Raw genomic sequence first — 26,110 nt, forward strand, 5'->3', positions numbered from 1 at the left:
GTTGTAGTTGCTTTCTTCTTAGGTGATCTGTAACTTCGGTCTTGAATGAATGTTGAGGTGATTGGTATGTTAACTATGAATGCCAGACGACTCGCCCCAAATACAACTCGCCCCAACGGACAACTCGCCCCAACGGACAACTCGCCCCACGTATACAAACTGGCCCCACGTACAACTCACCCCAATGATAAGTACGCAGAGAATATCTTCCCTAGCATACGTAAGAAGGTTTTATCACACTGCTACAAGGATAGAACAATGGTATATCAACAACTATATGAACGTCAATTGGCAATATTTTGTGATGATTATTGCTGAAAATGTTGGTCAAATGTGACAACTTATTAGTACACTAAAGCGCACGAACGGAAATTCGCACATAAATAAATGTCAATCGGTATTCAGAAACATCAGTAGAATACACGCACTCAGTAGAAATTAATTGTTTCATAATACTTAAGTATAAATAGAAACAGCATACCAATTAATATTCTTGGGTATGTCAAGTCTAAAAGTTGTAAAATTGAGCAGAATTGACGCCAGGATTTCGATCACCCGGACGATCACCGTATACAGCGAAACCTGTCGAATTCCACTACCATAACACTGGTCAAACTGCCGTCGATCGCGTCGTTCTTTGCATGTTATAATTATAATTATGCCTTGCCGAGATACACCGTAAAGAATCCACCATAAAATGGCCTACTCAAAGTATATAATATGGCAAAACAAAACATTATAAAAATAATAATAATAATAATAAACAACAACAACAAAACGCTTGCGAGTTTTGTGCATTTTTATTTTACCGACTCAGTTAGGTATAAAAAAAAGCCTCAAAATAAGTTGGAGATCACACTTTGAGATGTTTAAAACTTGCAGTCCTATAAACATTATTAAATCAGAGATCTTCTTTGACAAAATGAAACTATTAAAAGGACTGAAAAAATATTTGGCAAATTTTTCAAAGACAAATGAGCAAAACAAACACCAGCAGCAGATTTGAGATATTTTGTGGGTTCCGTCTATGCACTGACTTTCACCCCCCCCCTGTTTTTTTGTTGTTTTTTTTGCACCGCGTGTTAGCGGCGGATTATTTGCTGTCACTTACACGAAAACGCCGGGTGTGATCATGTTCAATCAATGGTACCGTGATTAAGCACGCTGAACTCGGCGAAGTGCCAGAACACACCGACGGCGTAGCTTGCTTGACAAGTCCCCGGGCCCGCGGCCGCGTGCTTTACACACTGACGTAGGCTACAATCGATTGCTTGACAAGTACCCGGGTCAAGTAGTCTGCTCTCAATTTGATTAAGACCCCGAGAATTACGAGTCGCGTTTTGTGTTTGCGACGGAGGCGTATCGGGAGGCAGTGCCTTGAACTTGAAGAAGAAAAATGAAATGATTTTGTTTGCAAAACTGGTTAAAGCCTAGCGATTAACGATTTCGGTCTAATTTTAATTTGGCTATTCTTTGCCCAATATTATTATAGTAACAACTGTCAGGAAAGATTTCTGGTCATTTTAAACTGTGGTGTTCTATAATAATCACAGATATAAATCTAAATTAATTATATATCTTTAATTGTTTTAATTATATAATTTTTTATTTTTTATGTATCAGATCGCCAATTCACCAATTCAAACATCTATTTATTTTTGGTAACAAAGAACCACTTCCAAATCTGGGTGTTTGATATACCTAGATTTGGAAGCCGAGTTTATTTATTATTTAAATTTTATTTATTAAGCATATCGTATGTAAAGGCCCCCTCCTGGTGTTACTGGTAATAGTCATTATCAAATATAGGCCTACATAATGTTATGTTGGGTTGATGAAAATGCTATTATTCAACAATGAATTAATTTATCGGAGATTTTAAAGCTCTTTGACTGTCTCCAACTAGGAATTCCCTTTTAACAAAGGAACACCGGCGAATTGAAGCGCACTGCTGCATTTAGCATAATCTATCGACATGATCAAATAACTGTCAATTCTTTACAAATCAGAATATAGTCAGATTGCACCCTTTTTAATAAATAAGTATGATTAATATAATATATAGCTAGGTTTGAAAGAAATAATGCATGTACAACATGCAGAAATGTATAATCATCAACATGGTAAATGAAAGAAAGAAACCTAATAATAATAAAACTGAGATTTTCCATTTGAATTATTGGAGAAAGAAAACACAAATTCGGATTTATGTGCGCAAAAGTAAAATTTTCCATTTCCTCGCTCAATTCTTCTGTTGAGTATGCGTGAGTCATGAGGGTGTGTGATATGTAGGCCTATAGGGTGTGGGGAAGGGTGTGTGTCCGGAGTGGATGCAGAGAGAACAAATAAACAAAACAGAAGTCAATGAGACTGTAGAATTACGTCGTCGTCGTCCTATGAGTCATGACTTTTGATGATCATTCCAGCTATTTCGGTATTGTGCAAGACGATAGGCTGCAGTAAGAGATAGTCCTGTACTCCTGTACACTCTTTGATTCCATGTTAGCGGTTTAGTATGCCTACTGCGTCAAAATCCCATTCCTACATTAAAATCTCATTCCCACATTAAAAGTATACAGTACCATGCATGATGATATAATAATGTCTCTACTGCACTGCAGGAAAAGAAAAGAAAACAAATTCAGTTATGCGCGCAAAAGCCGGGCGCAAAAGTAACATTTTCCATTTCCGCGCTCAATTCTTCGAGTAGGCCTATGTGTGTTCAATACTGCTCATGAAGGTACTAGGTGTGCGTTTTATGGGTGTGTAGGTCGGTAGGGGCGAGGATATGGAGAGATGTAGTTGTTAAAGGTTTATAATGCCTACTGCGTCAAAATCCCATTCCTACATTAAAAGTATACAAGCTTATACAGTACCATGCATGATGATATAATAATGTCTATAGGACTAGGCCTATATACGTTCAAGCGCTTGCTGCTGCACTGCAAGACACCATAGGCTTCCAAATTGACGATAATTTCTATGCTGAAATCTGTCGGACTGTCTTGTTTTCTTGGGTACTTAGGTGCCAGCTAAGTACATCATCATTGTAGTTTTACAGCAATCACGAAAACAGAAAGAAACACCCACGCCCCACCCACACATTATTGAACACACATAGCCTACTCGAAGAATTGAGCGCGGAAACGGAAAATGTTACTTTTGCTGCGTATAAATCCGAATTGTGTTTTTCTTTCCGCTATAATTCAAATGGAAACTCTTTCTCATTTAATTCTCTTACAACATAATATAGTATATAGTAGGCCCTAATACAATATATTGTGGCATATTTTTAAATCTGTTAAAACTTTGTTTATCCGTGGGTACACGAAAAAGACAATAATAATTGTATTTATACTTTGTTTTTACGTTTCTTACACCTTCCCATTTCACACGAAAGATATTCAATTTATTTATTCTCTCAGAACAAGCTTTTCTTCTTTATTTTTTTTTTTTAAAAAAATGTAAAAAGTGGCGATATTTAATGTTTAAACATGTCCAAGCTTACATTGGACTCGGCCAAATTCATTATGTTTTTAAGAAAATGGGACTACCATGGGTAAAAAGAATCCAATTAATGTGCAATAATGTGTTTATTGGTAGGTTTTGATATAATTTGAAACGTTATTTTTCCCTGTTCTCGCGCGCAAGTTATATCATGTATATGCCTTCCCTATAATCAAACACCCAGATTTGGAAGATTTAGGTTGTTCACCTTTATATGCATGATTTCATTTTAAACGTCATATAACTATAGATCTTCCCTATCTTGGTATATCAAATCCCCAGATTTGGAAGCCATAGGCCTATGATTTCATTTTAAACTTCATAATAACCCCGCATATAACTCATATTTTTCCTGTTCACCGTCTACTAGGTGTTCACTATCTACATTTATCCAATACCCAGATAAAATAGGTGGGAGAGAGGGGGATGGCAGGACGTCAAGGTGTAAACCGATGGCTCACAAGGAGAACGAGAAGGGTGCGTCACCCTTGAAATAAAAATCCCTGAGTATTCATTTAGAGTAAGTTTCACGTAAGAAACTTGGGAAAAACTAAGAGCAAATGTAGCCTATACGGAAGACCATTATCATCACAAATCGTAGAAAACCCCGTTTGAAGTTTGACACTTGTAGAGAAAATAGGAAACATTTAATCTTTGTGTGTGTGTGTTGTTGTTGGTTTTCTTAAACGTGTTTAAGAATATCCAATATGGTAGAACTAACAGTGCATGCGAGGAAGGTCTGTGCGGCCTGCGGGTGTGGGAGCTTGTGGGAGAAAAGTTATTTTCTCTGAAAAACGTCATCAACCATAAGATGAAAATGACTTGACATGCACGCTATAAAATATGTTAAACAGGTTAGAGGAAAAAGGGCTACCTTGTACCTACAAAAGTACCAAGATTTAAAAATGGGAAGGTTAGGGACCTATGGCCTCGGGTAGCTGGTCATAGCTCATTTATATAGAGATAGCCAGCGACGCATGTCCCCTTGGGAGTTAAGTTGCCGTGGTGTTTAAATCAATCATGATCAAGTTGTAAAAACAAAATGAATCATGATAGGCCTAACTGTCAATCACAATTATCAAAATCATAAAAATACATTATGTACTCATATGTACATTTAAAAAAATGTATCTGATATATAGAAAATATTAAATTATATAATTAAAATAATAATAATATTTAAATTAAAGATATAGGCCCTATAATTGATAATTTTATATCTTTGTTTATATTATAGAACACCACAGTCTAGAATGACCAGAAAACTTTCCTGACAGTTGTTACTATAATAATATTTGGCAAACAAAATTAATTTAGACCGAAATCGTATTAATACTAGGCTTTAAAACCAGTTTTGCAAACAAAATCATTGCATTTTTTCTTCTTCAAGACACTGTCTCCGACACGCCTCAGTCGCAAACAAAAACACGGCCCGTAGATTCTCGGGTCTTAATCAAATTGAGAGCAAACTACTTGACCCGGGAACTTGTCAAGCAATCGATCGTGGCCTACATCAGTGTGTAAAGCACGCGGCCGCGGGCCCGGGGACTTGTCAAGCAAGGTACGCCGTCGGTGTGTTCTGGCACTTTCGCCGAGGTCCGCGTGCTTAGTCACAGTACCATTGATTGAACACATAACACACCCGGCGTTTTTGTGTAAGTGGCAGCAATAATCCGCCGCTAACACGCGGTGCAAAAAGGGGGGCGAAGTCAATGCACAGCACGGAACCCATAAAATATCTCAAAGCTGCTGCTGGCGTTTGTTTTGCTAGTTGTGCTCGTTTATCTTTGAAAAATTTGCCAAATATTTTTCAGTCCTTTCAATAGTTTCGTTATGTCAAAGAAGATCTTCTCTGATTTAATATGTTTATAGGAGCTTATAGGACTGCAAGTTTTGAACATCTCAAACTGAGTCGGTAAAAAAATACACAAAACTCGCAAGCGTTGTTTGTTTTTGTTGTTTTATTATTTTTTTATATAATGTTTTGTTTTGCCATATTTATACTTTGAGTAGGCTATTTTACGGTGGATTCTTTACGGTATATCTCGGCATTACATAATTATATTATCGGGTAGAACTCCTTGGCCCTCCTCTACGTCCTCCATTCAATGTTATGCGCTATAAAACGAAAATAATTACAACATGCAAAGAACGTCGCGATCGAAGTTTGGCCAGTGTCATGGTAGTGGAATTCGACAGGTTTCGCTGTACGGTGATCGCACGGATGATCGAAATTCTGGTGTCAATTTTGCTTAATTTTGCACCTTTTGGACTTGCCATACCCAAGAATATTAATTGGTATGTTGTTTTCTATTGACTACTTATTAATTACTATTCGAGTTGATGAGTGTGTGTATTCTACTGATAGTGATGTTACTGAATGCCGATGTGCGACTTGCCGTTCGTGCCAAAGTATAAGTTGTCAAATATTGACCGAAATTTCAAGCAATAATTATCACAACATTTTGCCACTAACGATGTTCATGTAGTTGTTGATATACCATTGTTCTATCCCTAGCCGAGTGATAAAACCTTCTTACGTATGCTAGAGAAGATATTCTCTACGTACACTTATCTGAAGTTTGTATGTGGGGCCAGTGTGTTACTACTATGGGGCGAGTTGTCCGTTGGGGCGAGTTGTCCGCGGGGCCAGTTGTCCAGCGTTGGGGCCAGTTGTATTTGGGGCGAGTTGTCTGGTTTCCTTAACTATACACCCATCGAATGTGTGTCATCAGCCCTCAGATCGGCCCTCAGACACACACATACAGGCATAGAGTTCTGCAGTAGCATGTTTTGTTGACATTTTGTGTAATGTTTACATCCATGACAGTTCTAATACCATCATCAGACAACTCAAATACAAAGGATGTCAGTTGGCAATCTTAATGTTATGCAATCAAGTTTACAACACTATCACTTTTACAATGAGCAAAAAGTCACTCAGGTACGCAATTCAAGGACCAATATTGATTACCTGAAGTGGCCTACTGCAAATGACCATGACCAGATATAACCTTTCTCATTTTCATATGTTATTTTGCAATAACAAAACCATGTTTTCCTTGATTTTGGTATGAAATTGTGCAAATAGAATTAATTGTCATGTCAATTTGGAGTTATTAGGGGCAACTAAAACTGATATAAGGTAAGTTTTATATGTTTGAAATCTGTATTGCCTATTCTGAAGGAATTATTGCCATGTAAACAAACCATCCCTTGGCCAATATGGACATGGTGTACAGCTATTCAGTACACTGTTTTCCATGGGTGACTGTAGGAACCCATGGATTCGATCCATGTATGTTAACTATATGTTCAGGCAGTACATTCCACTCTTGAATTGTTCTTGGGAAGTACAAGTCTCTGTAGCAGTTTTTCTTTGCTCTTGGTCTGAGATATGCTAGGCTGTTGTTATGACGAGTGGGGCGGACGTCTATCTTGTTACTGTGAAATAATGGTCGTTTTTTACTCTGTTCAAAACGTGACAAATGCGTGACATGTATACAAAATACAGCCCCCGAAATGGCCTAAATGTACTTTAGTTTAGTGGACCTCAACCATGTCAACTCCGAAACACAAAATTAGTCATAATAATTTTAAAAATGCGATCGCCAACCCTTTGCTTACCTTGGACGAATTTGTAGAAGTCTCTGTGTCGAAAAATGCCCGGTACTTGCCAGGTACAAACATAGAAATGGCCACATTGCTTCAGTCCTGTTAATTAATATTTCTTCCGTACTCCAAATGGTTCAATCCAACGTGGCCGTGGACGTTACGATGTATTTTATTAGTTCGCAAGGCAAACTTAAAAAAACTGGGCAAAACAGACGTGTCATTTATCGGTATGACATTTTCGTTATTGATGCTGCCCTATTTTAAGTTTGCACAGAAGAGGCATCTCAGTTTTAGTGCGTCAATTGTCAGTAAGTTGCACATATACTCACTCTAAATTGTTCATCAAACTAATCCTGCGTTCCTTAAGAAAAGAACCATATGCTGCATTGTATGTACAATCACCAAAAAAGATGAAAAACGCATCTAAAAAATTCGGTACGTGCAAGCTTACGGCACTAAAAATCAAAGTCATAAAACAGCCTAAACATAGTCGAGAACTCTAGCTTCGAATTTGCACACGATAGATACGCAATCGATGCTAGAGTACTTTACTATGGTTTTTCGGTCGGACAACAGCAATTTTTTACACCGGAGGTTATTTATTCTGTTAATGTTGAAATTTGAATGAAAGTTATTTCGATGAGTCAACTGTATCTTTTGAGCAAGACTTGCGTATTTTGGACAGTCTAAAATTTTGCTGAAGTGTAATTTTAGCAACATTTTTGATGCAATCGCCTGTCGTGATCGGCTGTGTTTACTTCTGACCTTCTGTTGCTTTACACGGTGTCATGCTTCAGCGAATCTGACTAGATTTTGAATGCAAAGGTCTCTCGCCTAGAATGTGAAGCTATCGGTGAGCAAATTCTTGGCTAGAGTTCTCGAGCAAAAACATAGTGACGTCATCGCTTTGCCACAGAGCTGAATGTACCACGTGACACCTGATCATGTGATATTTCATATTTACGGCACTAAAAGTTGAAGTTGCATTGGAATTGTGTGCTCTGGAAAACTTATTTTTTTCTGGATTCATAATGGAGTATTAATTACAATTTCAAACATGAACATTTAGGTAAGAAGTACAACAACCCGTGTAATTAATATTATGACAAACATGCAGATATTTAAGCTTCTGGTGCCTTGTATGTTTTCGTAATAATTGCTTTAATTGAAATTACGTTGTGTTAGCTTTCTGCATACAGATCCTCCCATACCGTACTAGCAGAGAAGTACGGTATGGGTTCCTCGTACTAGTATTTTATGATAGTCTCCTACACAGCCAGATTGTGTCGGTCTGATGCTCGTCGATCCTAACAAACATGTGATAGCCACATAAGGTCTGGTCTGAGACTAATTTTATACGCATGCGTGATGGAGTTCTTATGCCCCTGTCGTCATACTTGCATGCTGCTTGCCGTTGCGGCAAGCGATATGACGTAACAGCCAATCGTAAGCCTAGTTTATGTCCGTTTACATTGTAGTTGCACTGCTCATGCGTCATGCCGATCAGCGGCAAGCGGCATGAAAGTATGAAACCAACATTAGACCCGCCATTTTGCCATGTGCGCTCTGCTTGCTAGATAATGTGAGAAAATTACTTTTGCTGATTATCAAACAAAATTTTCGATAATGGACCCGTCATACTAGGATTTCAATTTTATGTTAATGAAGTTACATGTTGTTTTGAGGAATAACACTGCTTTTTTCAGGAAGTTTTGAGTTTAATTCAACTGGTGGTGTAGGATCGCAAGGTGAGTGAATTCGTGATGAGGTTTTTTTTGTTTCAACGATCCGATAGTATATTAAACTAGATTTCGCGGTTCTCGGGTCGAGCTGTTCTCGTGATAGGCCTATTTCTAATTACCCAACACCCGTTACCCATATACCTGCCCTGACCTTTTAAACTACTATGAAATGCGTATCTCAATGATCAAGACCAAACTTGACACAACAACTCTCTTTGTTTTGTAGCTGTGATGCTTAGGCCTACTTCGGTAGTTACATGTAGGTAGGCCTACCCATAATCTGGAAGCCCATCATTCGCTTCTTCCAAGCCCTGTCCTGCTATATAGGCCGTTACTAAAGTAATGAAATCAATCGGGAGAAATAGGCCTATTGGTCCGATGAGATGCAGCTGTTAGTCACACTGTAATGCTTTCCGATGCGCGCACTGTACTCGCGCCCATTGATACTCAGCGATAGCACACCGCATGAAAGCACGCGAACTCGCGCGAACGCAATAGCCAGCGGACAGAGGGACGGACGGACGGACACACCATGATTAGTATTATGATAGAGTCATTCCATGCCAACTCAACATGAAAGTTAACCCATACTCATGGATTTTTTTCTTATTTTGTGTACTGGTAGATATTATTGAGAAATGAAAAACCTGAAAATTGAGGTCGTAACTCCCTTTCGTTTCCGCGCTACAGCAATTTTAAATTTAGGGGGGGCACGCGAAAATAACGGGTCGCGAGGTCTACTTTGATTTTTAAGGTGGCGTAATTTCAAAAGTAAATATCCCACACCCTGAAAATTTGTATTCAGGCAATACAGATTCCATAAAGATAAAACTTACCTAATTTTAGTTTTAGTTGCCCTTAAGGGTACTACACCCCTGGCCAATTTTTGTGCCTACTTTTGCATTTTTCTTTAAAATTATAGCACATTGGTGACAAGTAAGATATGTATATTATAGGGGCAAGGACTACAAATATTACACTGGAAATTTTATTTCAGCACAGCACAGTCCAAAATGAGGAAAAACCTATATTTGATCAATAAATCAATAACTACTTGCCTTGAGTTGCTGAGTTTTTAGTTAAGTACTTGTAGTCCTTGCCCCTATAATATACATATCTTACTTGTCACCAATGTGCTATAATTTTTGAGAAAAATGTAAAAATAGGCACAAAATTGGCCAGGGGTGTAGTACCCCCTTAATAACTCCAAATTGACAAGGCATTAAATTCTATTTGCTCAATATCATACCAAAATCAAGGAAAACATGGTTTTCTTATTACAAAATAACATGAAAATCACACAGGTCATTTCTGGTCATTGCAGCAGGCCACTTGAGGTAATCAATATTGGTACTTGAATGGCGTTACTAAGTGACTTTCTGCTCATTGTAAGACTGACAGTGTTGTAAACTTGATTGCATACCATTAAGATTGCCAACTGATATCCTTTGTATTATGAGTTGTATTAGTTCTGTCAACAAAACATGCTAGTGCAGAACTCTATGCCTGTATGCGTGTGTCTGAGGGCCGATGACACACATTTGATGGGTGTATCATGAGACTACATGCTGTTTTGTTTTTTAATTGATGCATTAAATGTTGGCTGAATATTTTTGATGAAAGTCAATCTTTGAGCACTGGGTGGTGGACAGTTTTGGAACCCACCACTCAGCTGCAATTTTAGCACTTGAGCCCAACACTCAGATGCCAAAATTGCACAATTTTACTGAATTAGTCAAGAATTTGGTCCATTTTAATAAAAAATGGCAGACAGTGAGAATTTTAAAATAAATTTGTGAATATTCAGAGTTTTTAATGAGCTATGAGGTAAATTTTTATTACACTCCAGACCATAAATCGGATAATATTTTTACTGGCATGTGGCGAAATGTACCGACTGGTTATGACGATGTACACAATGGACTGTTGGGACCAGGGGCACCAGCCCCCCTTTTGGCTACGCCTGGGGCTTTTGCCTCTGATTCCTATTTTATTCAGCAGCAGTTTCTTGCTGGTAGCCATCTGGTCCTGCAGCTTTATGTGCTTTTTAGGTTTTTGAGAAGCATTGTTTTATCATAGTGAAGTAGTTAACTTCTTCACACAAGAGTAGGGCCTACCTAGTGAACTTCTGGGTCAAAACCACTAAAAACGAGCAATTCGGACTTCCAAAAATCAGAAAAATAAAATGTTATTCTAGTCATGTTTACACATATAAAATCAGAGATAACACTTCGAATTCTGACCCAGACAAATATGAGCGCGTAATATTGTGAACTTTTTTATTTATGGCACTTACAAGTAACCTAGCGAAATTTACTGCTGTAACGTATATACATTACTATGTTTTGTAAGACTCAGCAGTGTTTTTGTCAGTGAGGGAAGCGCATTACTAATGATCGGTTTTCACTATTTGAAATGGATGTTTGAACAGTGCTTCTTTCAACCCAAAAGACTTATTTCACCCTTACCATTGGTATCCTATATGACATTTACAAGTAAACTAGCGAAATTTGCTGCTGTAACATACGTTACAATTGGTTCGTTAAATTCAGCAGTGTTTTTGTCAGGGAGGGAAGCGCATTACTAATGATCGGTTTTCACTATTTGAAATGGATGTTTGAACTTGCTTCTTTCAACCCAAAAGACTTATTTCACCCTTACCATTGGCATCCTGGAGTGAGTGTGAATTTGAATACAGGAGATGTGGAATAAGTAATCTATATCCATCTTACATAATTTAGACTATTATCTGGTACTTTAGAGAATCTTATGCAAGTATTGGATCAAAAAGTATCTTGTTTAATGTGTTTGACATTATACCACCAAATAATTTCTGTAATGGTTCCTCATATTGTATTGTGTCACTGTTAAGAATGGTAACGTATGTTACAAATCGTTTACATACTCATAGAACTCAAAAAAATAAAAATGTTATACATTGCTAGCCGTATGTAGGGGGCTAGACGAACTAAATATGACATGCAGGTGGGGTCTGATGTGATTTTCTTATATTTGATCATGGTCGTACAAATACTGGTAACGTATGTTTCAGTAACGGATGTTTCATTTAAACTTCTAAAATTTCCACATGTTCTGTTAATGATAGCAGTGCAACAAAATTATTTCACTTTTATCAGGGTATCACGTGCTAATGTGTACTACCTACCAGGTGTATATTCTACCGTTTGATTTTCAGATAAATGGTAACGTAGGTTACTTTCCTTAACCATACGGTCATAGATTATGGTACTTTGTCTTACTTTTCTCTAAAACGGATACCCACATTATGTTTTCAGTCATAAATTTAATTTCCACGCTATTAATTTGACATTATAAAGGCAAAACATGATACCTAAATTGATAATAAGGTTTAGATAACATGTCAATGTAACGTAGGTTACACTGCGACATATTTCAATTGTAAATAAATCATCTTTTACAATTTAGGGATGGTTGTTTCCTTTTTTTCTTTGTAGGAATACACTATAAATTACATTTTAATACTATTTCAAGGCATATTCATTGCGTTCCTTTTAAGCACATTACACAAATATGTGAAGTTCGTGATTTGCGACATAGGGGTTTGACCGCTCAGCCAACTTCGAAACATCGCTACTTCCAAAATAATACGATTTGAATGATCAAATTTTCAGATAGTATAGCCTGTTATGTGTTAAAGATATTCCATGATCATTTCTTTATATTACGATCCACATTGGTACAATATATTAAGTTGAATGGTTGCGACAGGATTTTCGCCGAATTGCTCATTTTTAGTGGTTTTGACCCTTCTACTCTACATGTATATCCGCCAAATTGCAGGGTAGGGCTGGAGCCCAGGTTCGTAAAAAAAAAATTGTTTGTTTGTTTGTTTGTTTGTTTGTTTACCTAGATTTGGTCCATGGTCCAGATCTATGCAAAATGTATAAGCCGGGCTTGCTGTAGGCTATAGGAAGCTCATCATCAGAGGGCTCTTCTTTGTAAACATTGCGATTTTTAAATTCCAGCTTACATTTTAAAGAACAAATTGGAATTATGAAACTGATCAACTGGACTCACATTTTTGAGAGGCTACAATATCGCACCTTATCCTAGGTGCATCTTCAGGCCGTCTGATGATCTGTCGGCAATTGGTCACTGACCAGTGGCGAGATAGTGTTGCCAGAGGTGACAATGTCAAATATGCAAAATGATATCAATTTTAAAGACTGCAAAATGGTTAGACTAATCAAGAGTTTTGAATTCATTATGACAAAAGCTTTTGTACATTATCATTATTTTTGTGTAATAATTTAATTACAGATGATGGGGCAGACAGAAGAAAAACAGCAGACCAGATGTCTTCTGGACAACGAAAAGAGAGGAAGCGACCGGACATGGCGATCTACAGACCTGGCATGTCAAGACTCAGCAGACGGACTACACCGTCTTCAGACCACTCAGAAGAAAGTTCATCTGGAACAGAAATATCGCCTCCCAAATCAGTCAAATCTTTAAGTACATTCGGTACAGAAATACCACCAAAGCCAGTCAAAGCGCCATCTGGTACAGAAATTTCACCCCGAAGTCAGTCAAAGCTTCAAGTACATCTAGAGCTGGTATAGAAACATCACCCCCAAAGTCGGTCAAACCGTCAAGTACGTCGGGTACAGGAAGATTACCCCCAAAGTCGGTCAAACTATCAAGTTCGTCTGGTACAGAAAGATTACCCCCAAAGGCGGCTAAACCATCAAGTTCGTCTGGGACAGAAAGATTACCCCCAAAGGCGGTCAAACCGTCAAGTTCGTCTGGTACAGAAACATCACCCCCAAAGTCAGTAAAACCTTCAAGTACATCTGGTACAGAAAGATTACCCCAAAAATTGGTAAAATCTTCTAGCACAGAGGTTTCACCTCCAAAATCAGTAAGACAATCATCCAGTACAGAAACATCGCCTCCAAAGTCAGTGAAACCATCATTTGATGCAACAACCAGCACAGAAACATCCCCTGGACAACAATCAGCAAAACTACCTGCACTAATGTCACTAGTTGTGGAAAGATCGAATGTGTCTGATAATACCAGTAAACAAAGCACACAAGCTGATTCAAAGCCACCTGACCCTAAACATGGTGTAGATGTGGTATCAGGTGCTAATAGGAGTGCCAGAGGCAGGCCAGCTCAGCAGAGACCAGGAGAGAAGAGACAGAAACACAATGACGATTTGGAGAAGGAAAGTGTAGCAAAACCATCTGCTGAGTCAAGAAGAACGGCAAAAGAAACTGCTGCAGAGGCAAGACAAACAGATATCAAGAGTAAGATGCATGGTAATATGTCAAGGAAAGATAAAGAACAACTGAAGATTAAGATAGGAGGTGATGTTACTGAACCACCACAAATCAGCCCAACAACTGTTGAACTCATCAAAACGTGGAAGGGAAATCAGAGTGTTGTCAGTGGCACAAAAGAACCACAAGAAACGCATGAAAAGACAGTAGTCGATGAAAAGAGTATCAGTATCTCCAAAGGCAAAGCACCTCTTAGAGGTGATGATAATTTGACGGAATTAAGTCCAGAGTATTCTCCGAAACCACAAAGAAAACAGACGCAATCAGGAAGAAGACAGGGAGAAGAAGGAGACAAGTCACAAGAGGTTTCCAAAGCTGATTCGGGAATGAAGGCTCATGTTCGGGAAGCAAATCGGGATTCGGGAAGCAAATCAAGTGGACAGGTGCACCAACAGAAAGAAGTGATAGCGAGTCCAAACATGCCTGGGCCGGATGAGAATGCAGCAGAATGGGATTGGGTGAAAGAGTTAATGAATGAAGAACCACCAGCAGAGCCAAAGTTTTATCATGGAGTAGTCAAGGAAAGCGATGCTATCCTTCCAGTGGATGGTCACATGTCACAAGATAATAAGGATCACAGAAAGGAAGAGGAGGATATATCTGGCAAAGATATGCCACCTGTCCAACATGCTCAAGTAGCTGCCCATGGGCAAGGAGGGAGGAATGATGATGCCCATCAGCAAGGAGGGAGGAATGATCGTGGCCATCGGCAAGGAGGGAGGAATGATGATGCCCATCGGCAAGGAGGGAGGAATGATGATGCCCATCGGCAAGGAGGGAGGAATGATGATGCCCATCGGCAAGGAGGGAGAAATGATGGAAGAAACCAGCTGGCAGATCATCATAAAACATCTAGAGATGAAAAGCAAGGAATTGCAGGTGGAGGGAGATATAGAGGAGAAGGAGGACGAAGGGGGGGAGGTGAAAGGAAGGGACAAAAGGGTGATAATGTAATAGAGATTGAGGAAAGAAGTTTGCCTGTAAAAGATAGTAAAACATTAAGTAGCGAGAAGATGCAAAGAGGGGATAGAGGTGTCTCTGAAAGAAGCCAACCAGTAGGAAAAGTTGCAGAAAGGAAGACTACATCAAAGCGACACGATACAAGAGAAACATTTACTCCCGGTAAGCGTCCTGAGAGAGCATTATATGTCAATCCAAGGAGAGCAGGAAAACAGTCGGAGAAAGCAAACAGTGTCAGAGACGACAGACATGGTAAAAGTCAGAAGAGAGAGGATGAAGAAGGTGTACAGGAGCATGATGAAGGGGATGTACATGTAGAAGATGATGAACCAACATCCAGAAAAGTTGCAGTTAGTCTTAATAAGAAGGATCTTATGATTACTGTCAAAAGTGACGTCAAAAGTGACCACTTGCGGGATGTGAAACAGAAACAAGAATCGGGAAGAGAAAGTAAACGCTACTCCAATCACAGATCTCGTCAGCGTTTTAACAGCGGGAGTTCTTCGGGTAGTGAAGCACGTCATGAGAGGGTGCTGTAGCACCAGAAATAGATCCACATGATGATGTCAAAGATGTTAGTTCTCAGCTTGATAAGTTGCATATGAAGAAAGTTCATGGAGATGCTAGTTCATTGCGCGATTCTGTGTCAAGTGTAGAGTCGGATAAGGAGAGGTCGTACAAAAAGTCAAGTAGACATCCAAGACGACGTTATGAAGAGGATGAGAGTTATCAAGACCAAGCAGCTACCTCTGTAAGAAATAAAGATCAGTCAAGGAGCGAGTCAAGAAAACCCAAACATCACCCACATGTAAAATTCAGTGAAGATGTTGTTGACAGAAAACATGGTTCTGATGATGACAATTCAGACTTGGAAAGAGATGTGCGATCAAGACGTAGGGATGCAAGATCAAAACGTGGTCATGGAGAAAAGGAGATCAGAAGGAACCAAAAAGAATACAAATCTGAAGAGGACAGTACTGAACATCACCCGAGAGGTGGTGGTTTACCGCGCCTTCCATCAGGTATACAGTCTGGAAGTGAACCCAGAACAATTCCACAAAGAACAGACATTCCCAGTGACCACAGTTCCTACTCTCCCTACTATGATAAGCATTACCCACAAGCACAAAGTCACTCTCCATCAGATAGCAGACATAAACCAGAGAGTAGACCGCGTGGAGTGGACAGAAGTCGACTGTGGGATCCAAGTAAACCGCAAAAGAAGCCAGCTTTGCCTGATAAACATGCTGACAAAGAAGAGTTGCAGTTTTATGATCCAGAAGAGGAACAGCAAGCCCATGTGAATAGAGCAAGTCCAGATCCAAGGAACTCTTACCCTTCTTATTACCCAGCAGGGTACTCTGGACCATATTATCCAGGCTATCCACCACCAGTACCTCAAGGCTACTATCCTCCAGGGTATTATCCATCCTCTCAACAACCTGCTCCTACTACCTCATGGGCTGAACAGGTTGAGAAAGCTAGTCATGGCATGCCCATTACACCACCACCTGGTGCTTACACAGGACCAAGCTACAACCAATTTCCTCCTTTGTCAGCTGCGACGGCTCCAGCATCGGATCCTTACCAGTTGTCACCACAGGTAAGGCTTGTACATGTATTATTTGGTTCACCTCATGTGTGATAGTGACATCAATGCTTTCTCGCGATTGCACTGTAAGCGTTACGACAAACCGCTCTTGTATGAGTGAGTGTGATTAAATTTACGCACATGATTCGACACTGCGACCAGCAAATGCGTATCTATGTCACTATTGAACTTGAGGCAAACCAATGAATAGTTAAAGAGCATTTGTAACAGGTATAAAAAGTGCAGTGAAGCTTTGTAATAGAGCAATAACCCAGATAGTAGGTCATGTTAGGGTGCAGCCCCTCCCCCAAATCGGCAAAGGCCAAAAAGTCACCTTTTTGACTCAAAAGTTCCATTTGCAATTTTAGCAGGCAAAAAAAATAAAGGTTTAAATTATGCCTTTTTGGTCAACAAAAGGTCCACATTTTGAAAAAAAAGTCCACTTTTTCAAAATCAACCTCCTAGGCCGCTTTTTCACAATCAGCCCCCCTAATAAATCCTGGTTACGGGCCTGAGGATGCATGCAGGATTGCATTATGCAGCATATTTTTAACCTTTATTTTCACCATATTTTACAATTCGCTTAATGGTGAATATGGGCTGCTTTGACAAACTGGAGTTTTAGGCCCTTTTATCCCACCAGCAAGTGAGGGCACGGTCCCTTAATTCTTGTTTGGATTTGTCTGTATGAAATTTACCTTGACATCGTAATCCATGTGTGCCATTTGGGGCGAGTCTTTACGGTATATGAAAGTATTGGTAATCTAAACCTGATTGAATTTTGATTTCAGGAGATTCAGGGGCCAGGTGCTCAATCAGTGCACCAGCAGTCGGCAATGAGGATGTTACGGGAGGCTTCTTCTATGGATATAGAGCTAACTAATCTGCTGTCCAGAGGTCTCACAGGCAATGATTGTATTGATAGAGCCATAAGTATACAGTGAGTACTACTTGTAATTTGTATTTCTGAATTCCTCTTAAATGGTTCAGTAAATTATAATTCAATGTCAATGTCAAATTGGGACAAGAGAAGAGTACAGAATTGACAGAAATAATGCAGAAGAGGTACAGGTTTGAGGTTTAAAATGTATAGGTGGGTAAAGACCCGGAAGGGTACTCAAGTTTGATTTTGGTAGGGGTGTGCCGCTGAGAATTGGGCAAAATTGGGCTATTTTTCGAGAAAGTTGAAAAATTTTGAAAAAAGGACCCATTCATATACCAAAATTGGCTTAGAAAAAGGGGTCATTGATATACCAAAAGACAGAGAATGCTACCCATATTTGCGGCATGTCCCTGTATGGTCATTTGTACTAAGTACCCCCTGGGGTAAAGAACGGAGAATCGATCAACAAAGTGATATGCCATTCCAGAACATCCTTAAAATCATCAAAATTCTAGAGTTTGCATACAATTTGCTTGAACGCACTCTCACACGCTTATTATTGAGGGAGTGAGACTGTCAAATTTGTTAACCTATGTACCTGGCAGGTGATGCTGCGGATTACTATTTACTTTCATGGTTACCATTTACAGAGCATATTATTTGCAATCTTTCATGAAGTAGACACACCAAATGGACATCCTGTATTTAATTGTTGCTCATTTGGTGGTGCTGCACTTAAACAAAATAAAAATATATACACTGTACCCTTGAGGTGAACTGTTTAATTGTCAGCAGTGAAAATTTGGTGAATAATGTGTCATCTCTTATTTTTTTCAGGCACGATCTGGAAAAGGTCTGTGAGAAACTATTATTGCTTGATTTAGATGCCTGCAATAAGTATAACGTAGAACAACTATTGTGGAAGAGTGCCTACTATCAGGTAAAGTGTCTTATGTGTGTCCAGTATTGATAAACTTATGAAGAAACACATGTACTAGGCCCGTGAATGTAAGCTCATTTACCTGATTTTATCATCATGCTATCGCCAAATTGAGGTCCAAAAACTTAACCATTGCATTTAGATTATTACTAAAATATCCTTTGGGAGTATAGAGGACTTCTCGTCAAACATAGTTACAATAGTTAGACACATTGAACTTGCAGAATAGCAATGAAGAGTTAACAATATTGTCACTTGTCATTGTGTGCCTAATATTCTTTTCCTTGATTGTAGGCTGGGGAAGCTACAGCTAGCTGAAGCCTATGTACATGTATTTAATCCCCTATAGACAAAAGGATCCTTATATTATATCAAAGCACATTCAGGCTGAACTCTGATATTCAGTTGATGGGCTTTCATATGGAAATGGAATCTATTTTACTCTCAAAACTGTCAGTACAAATTTACAAGATGTTATTTTGTGTTTACTTCTTTACAGTTAATAGAAACTCTAAGAAAACAACAAGATCCCATAGGTGTATACAAAGAATACCTGATGAACCTACTAGATCATGTAAGTATCTTGAGTAAACAAATATTTTGTAGCAAAGTTCCAAAAATGGATACTACTGTATATATGCATAAGGCCAAAAAAATTTTGTTTGTTTGTCCTCCACCGACCGCTCCTCAGATTAAGGCCTGACCAATATTTTATTTTTTTTTCTATTTTTTTTTTTTTTATAAAAATAAGTAAAATTCAATTTTTTTTTTTATTTTGAGTATCTCTGGACCTAGCTAGAGCTAAATACTAAGATCTTTCATTGTTGTAACGCCCTAAAAAACATTTTGTGTCTTCAATATACAAAGTTATAACTTGTGTTCATGTCATAGTCTATTATTTTTAGTGACTTCAAAATACATTGGATTTGAAATCATTAAAAGACTATAACATGAACACAAATTATAACTTTAACTGCATATTAAAGAAACAAAATGTTTGTTTTTTTAAGTCACCATGAATGATTGTAGCATTTAGCTCCAGCTAGGTCCAGGAATATGCCAAATCCGAAAAAAAAATTTAAAAAAAAAAAAAAATCAGCCGCCCAGCACGTCCTCTTTCAAAGCTGTGGAGGACAAACAAACAGTTATTTTTTTTGGCCTAAGCATATGGCAATACGCCCTGTCAGGGTTTCTCTACCAGATGTCAATTTGCACCGAAATTCCTTCCCACAAGATAATAGGCATATTGCATAACAATAGATACATTTCAGAGGTTAACCCATCTCCTTTGTTATGCAATAAGGAATTGCGGTACAAATCAACATCCGGTAGAGAAACCCCGAAACTTTAGGCATAAGAGTCCATTTTATATTTCCTTGTGCATCATCCGATGAGTGAATTATTTGGGTGTTCAGTCAAACAAATACTTGAGTCAAGTAATTAGGGTAGACTCTGAGTCAAGTCAGGTTAAGCCATTTCTGGTCATTTTCGGGCGTGACTCGAGTTGATTGCAACTTGATACCGAGTCAACCTAAGTCACTATAACACTGCCAAAATGTGCCCAAAATTGGTTAACCCATTTAATATTCACAGTATTCTATAGAACCTTGCAAATATGTAAATTTGTCTTGTACATTTGTCTTGTACACACCCCATGGAATATCTGACTGACCTTTAAATCTATCACACAGGGAGTATGAATTTCAAATGAGGTTACCTGAATTTGATTTGTTCGGATTTTGACAACCCTGGATAACCCAAGAAAGCCTCTATTGAAGCTTATTTCCATTGGGGTCCATTTGAACACCGGGATGGATTGGGAACAGTCAGGGGTTAACACCCTACTCTTTTCGAAACTGGCTGCGAAATACATGTACAGGTATGGCTCTCTGCACACGGGACCGACGGCTTAACGTCCCCTGAAGGACGGAGTACTTTCATGATTCATTTACCCAATTCTAAATGAACCATGGGGAGAACGGAAGTCTGAATTTAATCTACAGAAATTGCCAATTAATTTCAGACTTTTTTTCCAAGTCAATATCCCAGCAAATCACCACCGCCGGGAATTGAACCCGGGACCTCATGCACCAAAGGCAAGTACCCTAACCATTGCGCCACGCTCTCCTCGATTTTTGATAAAGGGGACGCCTGTATATTTGCCAGGTAAAATTTTTTTTCTGGTTACAGATATTTGAATGTGTGGCTCTATTTGAAATCTAAAGCCCCGAACTATGAAATAAGTTGAACACATTTTGGCCATATCTTGCAAGCAATTTTGCAGATGTATAGAGTATTTCTGCTTGATCACATCACTAGTAATGAAACATTAATGGTAATATGTATTTATATTCCAGGGTACAGAGTTCTACAAAGGTATCCTGAGTAAACTTGAGAGTGGGTACAAGTTTGATTTAGAGCACTACTCAGGAATGGACCCACTTAGGGATGAAAAGAGGAGAAGTGTAAGTAGCATGAAGAGAGCGAGGGAATGTCTGTCTCTGTTTTTGCACTTTAAATTCACTTGTGAGAGCTATTATTCAATTCAGTAATTAGTACACTGATCATATGTTTATCCTTCGAGATGTGACCATTTGCTTCTTGAATAGCTTTGTGGTACCTGCGCTTTTAGGCGTATTTCTTAAATTCCACCATTGAACTAGTGAAATGATGACACTATTAAATGCCCATGGAAGGAGCGATATTTTTTCAGTTTTAACCATTTAACTAACTGTAGTCTACTTGTAAATATGAATACATTGATCTTGTAGGTAATAAGTCAAGGAAGCCAAGAATCACATTTATGTTTCTATAGGTCTTGCCGTTCACTTGAATTAAGGCCAATAATATATCAAAATGAAAGTTTGGCATTTTCCCCTCCCTCAAAAAATCATGCACAACTGGCAGAGATTACACCCTTATATTAAGCCTTGGTATATCCTCTATAGAACCCATACCATTCCACTTGTGTGTCAGTTTTATTTGTCACAATATTCAAACATGGCTATTGGCTAGGTCATGCTTCCTTCAGACCCACCTTCAGTGTGTCTCCCCACTTTGTTTTTTGATGAGGCTGAAAAGAACTTATTAGCTAATAGGTAGCCTATCTGTTTAATCCCAAATAGTTCAGGTAGTTCATTTTCAAGTGGCAGGTATTACAAAATCATATGGCAGAGTTTGCACATGTAATATGTGCACTTTTATTATGTTTATTCTTTGTAGGTAAAGTTAGCCTTGCTGAGTGCCCAGCGTTGTATGATTGCATTAGGGGACATAGCACGCTACAAGGAATTAGCCAATGACACCAGCAACTATGGAAAAGCTAGAAGGTATGTATACTGCAATAATACATTTGTAATTGCCACCAGAATTAGACTTGGAATGTTGTTTGACACTGCAAGATGTTTGTTGCTCACATTTTGTATTCAAATGCATAATTTTGGAGTAACATTATATTTCTGTTGTGACTAAAATATTTGTTTTTCATTTTCAGTTGGTATTTGAAGGCTCAACAGCTGGTACCTAGAAATGGTAGGCCCTACAATCAACTGGCAATATTGGCTCTTTATACTGTGAGTACTCAAAGAACAAGTTTTGGCAACATGAGCTGTAACTGTATTCAAATATTTTAATCAGCTCAAAGGATATAATCTTCTTCTTCTAGATTACGGAACTTCAACAAGCAATATTTAAAATTATCAGAGTTGGTATAGAGTTTTGACCTCGACACTACACAAGGGAGCATAAAACATGTGTAGCTGAACTCTTTTTACCAAATCCCTTTTAAAATGCAAACTATAGATATGTTTTAAAATTGTTATTCATATATACACATTATCTAATAGTGTACATGATTGGTTGAGAACTGGGCATAAACAAAGTTAATGCCCAACTGCTTTAGCATGACAATCACAGTGCAAAAAACATAGGAATATAGCACTTTAAAGAATGTTAGGGAATGTAAAAACTGTTACTAATTGGCGATCATGCCCACAATTCTAAGCTGAACCGCTATTGTTATCCTCACTGATGTTCTCATTATAATTTAAAACTAAACAGGATTTTGAAAGGGATTATGTTAAAAGCCAGAAATAAAGAAACCAGATCGCATCCTCATAGCCTTTGATTGGTTAACATTGGAAAGGTACCAATTAGTTACGCAATACTAACCAATCACAGGCTGTGCTTGAGTTTGATTGACAGAATCATCAGATGCGTATTAGTTTTTTAATGCCGACTTTATTTTACGAGGTAAACATAGAATATCAACAGTTCAGTGCATTTCAATATATCTTAACAAAGACCCAAGAAATAATGTTTTACATTTTCTTAATCCCCAGCGCCGTAAGCTTGATGCAGTGTACTACTACATGCGCAGTTTAGCTGCTAGCAACCAGTTCCTTACGGCCAGAGAAAGCCTCATGTCGCTCTTTGAAGAAGTTAGGAAAAAGGTTGGTCAAAGTAGTAGTGTAGTGTAGCGTAGTGTAGTGTAGTGTAGTGTAGTGTAGTGTAGTGTAGTGTAGTGTAGTGTAGTGTAGTGTAGTGCAGTGTAGTGTAGTGTAGTGTCAGAACGGCCACACACATCACCTTGGAATGTGACTCCCAAATCAGTGGGAGGGCAAATTTCAACAACTCTTCCTATTATTATTATTATTATTTATTATTTATTCTTTCTTTATTGAGGGTAATACTGCTTCAGTGACAAGCACTGCTTTTCAAGCAGGCCCTCATTGTATACATGTTATAGCAACAAAATATATTACGATACACAATATTTACAAAAATAGCATACATAATATACTAGTATTACAAATAAGTATAATGGTATCATCAAATACAAGAAAATTATAAATACCATGATTCAAAATACAGAAATACAATAAATATATTTATACAAAAAATAAGCAAGCAAATGAACAAAATGTAGATAAAGACAGGCCTAAATTTCTTTAATTTTTGACTGAAATTGGCCTAAAGTCATATTTTCCATCTGCGCTCTTACTGTCGGTGGCAAAGAATTCCATGCATAGGCTGCCCTGACGTGAAAAAGTACGTTGACCTGAATTTGATCTAAATTTTGGAACAATCAATGTATTAGAAGTATGATTTCTAGTTATATGATTATGGTTATCATGAACAAAATCAAATTGAGAAGATAAGTATGATGGATATTCATTCTTTAAACATTTGAAAACAGTCATTAATAGAGTATTATGCCATCTTTGATCAAGTTTAACCCACTGCAAAGTATTCATTAAATCATTAGTTGGTGTCCTTATATCTGCTGAGAGAATTATTCTAGCTAAATTATTATGAAGTACCTGAAGCCTATTATGGTACTCTACACTAAAATTTGACCAGACCATGCTGCCATAATCAAAGTGGGGAATAACAAGAGCATTGGATAACATTACAGTGGTTTTGTATGGAAGGAAATATTTTATACGTTTTATTATACCAGTTCTTTTGGAAATAGTTTTACTAACATTATCAACGTGAGCTGACCAAGACATCTTGCTATCAAATTTTACACCTAGATATTTAAACTCATCTACTCTTTCAATATCATTGTTGTTATATAATAAATGTACATTGTTGAACTTTTCAAGCATTTTGTTTGTACCAAAGATCATAAACTTAGTCTTTTCAACATTTAAAGTGAGTTTGTTTACTTTGAACCATTCAGCTACCCTACTTAGACATGACTCCATTTGAATTTTAAGATCAGATTCATTTTTAGCTTTACACATTAAAGAGGTATCATCAGCATACATTACAGTTTTACATTCAGACACAGCATTAGGTAAACAGTTAACAAAAATGATAAACAGTAAAGGACCTAAAATTGAGCCCTGAGGAATACCAATATCAATTGGCCTAAAGTCAGAAAGAGTTGAGATAACATTAACAGTTTGTTCTCTGTTGTTTAAGTATGATTTAAACCATAATAATTCATCCCCATATACCCCATATTGTTTAAGTTTCCTAATCAGAATATCATGATTTACAGTATCAAATGCTTTCTTTAAGTCTATAAATAAAACGCCTGTAGCATAACCTGTATCCATATTCTTTAAAATGTAATCTTGCACATCTAGAAGGGTTGTTGTTGTGGAATGATTCGGACGAAATCCTGATTGAGCATTTGATAACAGTCCTACATTACTCATATATTCATATAATTGATCATGGACAGCTCTTTCAATGATCTTTGATACAATTGGTAATACAGAGATAGGTCTATAGTTACTAACATTAGTTTTATCACCCGATTTAAATATACCTATGTACAGGAGCTCTTTCTATACCTATGTACAGGAGCCAACCGTTGTAAATTGGTGATGAATCCACATTAGAGTAGTGTATAAGAGTTAATGGAAGCACGCATATACTTGTTACGCTTGAGTGCATAAACTTTGTCATGGCTGAACCCTCTTTATGCGTATGCACGTTAACACGTTGAATTCGTCATTTTGGAGGAAGCGGCTGAACATTCCGTATCATTCTGTAGTTTTATTGTTGATATCAACATAGAAATCATCAATCTTCTTGTCATATTGATTGGCAATGACTATAACTGACATTCCTTATGATATAATCATATGAATAAGATACCGTATTTCCTTGAATAGTCGCCCCCCACAAATAAACGCCCCCACCACTTTTTTCAACCAAGATGTTTAAAAATGCCGATATTTCCATGCTATCTTGTGTAGTAAGTTTACCAAGTTGCACACATGGCTTCGATAGTCGGCGAAAATCTGGTCGGAAACCCGGAAGTGAACCAGAAGTCAGTGTTTCTAGTTTGTAGTTCGTCATTTTAGCGTGAGTTTTAAGCTTACCGATTTTTAATGGGAATTATTGTTCTAAAAATGACCTCTAATAAATGCCCTCTGTTTGAAAAAAGGCAACGCCCCCGGGGCGTTTATTCAAGGAAATACGGTATGTATAGCTTGTTTTTGTTGTTGAATGGGATTCAATCATGTTTCACCGTTTAGGAACTTGCGTCCGGCGCGTCAGAAAACATGTTTGAATCCCTTTCAACAACAACAAGATTGTCTAATTTAGGCTCCGTCGAAGTTTTAAATTTCAAAATAAAACCACTAAATACAAAGTGGTTGTATTGGTTACAATATATATTTACAAATGTACATTTATATATATATAATGTATATATATTCACTATGTACTAAATGTGCATTTCTTCCAGTCCCACAATAAAGAACAAGAGGAACTACGCATCAGACGTGAGAAGGAGCAAGCCAAAGCCAAGGCACGGCGTGAGAGGGCCAAGAGATTCCTGCGTCATAGTGATGAGGACCAATGGCGACAAGAAGTATGGGTGTCACATGATGGTGTGAGGTCAAATGCTGAGGGTGAGGTCAAGGAAGAGAATGAAGAGGAAAGTGAGGAGGCTAAATTGAGGAAGATGTCACCTGTTGAGGTAGGTCATTGACATGATTTAAGAAATAAAGGGTAATGCATTATACTTTACACCCAAATAATGTGTCCGAGGCAGTAAAAACGTAAATAATAGGCGAGGCA

At 38.0% G+C, this 26,110-nt stretch overlaps 1 protein-coding gene across 1 annotated transcript in view; it reads left to right on the plus strand.

Annotated features, from left to right (window-relative positions):
* The window catches only part of LOC140164881 (uncharacterized), a 43,439-nt gene that overhangs the window by 371 nt on the left and 16,958 nt on the right, over positions 1 to 26,110 (plus strand). The window contains 11 exon segments of the mRNA XM_072188260.1: positions 13,167 to 13,467; positions 13,470 to 15,680; positions 15,683 to 16,754; positions 17,534 to 17,682; positions 18,463 to 18,565; positions 19,065 to 19,139; positions 20,923 to 21,030; positions 21,788 to 21,894; positions 22,059 to 22,137; positions 22,906 to 23,016; positions 25,776 to 26,009. Of these exon segments, the coding sequence (XP_072044361.1) occupies positions 13,167 to 13,467; positions 13,470 to 15,680; positions 15,683 to 16,754; positions 17,534 to 17,682; positions 18,463 to 18,565; positions 19,065 to 19,139; positions 20,923 to 21,030; positions 21,788 to 21,894; positions 22,059 to 22,137; positions 22,906 to 23,016; positions 25,776 to 26,009 (4,550 nt within the window).

This window comes from Amphiura filiformis, chromosome 11 (assembly GCF_039555335.1).
Source record: "Amphiura filiformis chromosome 11, Afil_fr2py, whole genome shotgun sequence".
In the NCBI taxonomy this organism is placed as follows: Eukaryota; Metazoa; Echinodermata; class Ophiuroidea; order Amphilepidida; family Amphiuridae; genus Amphiura; species Amphiura filiformis.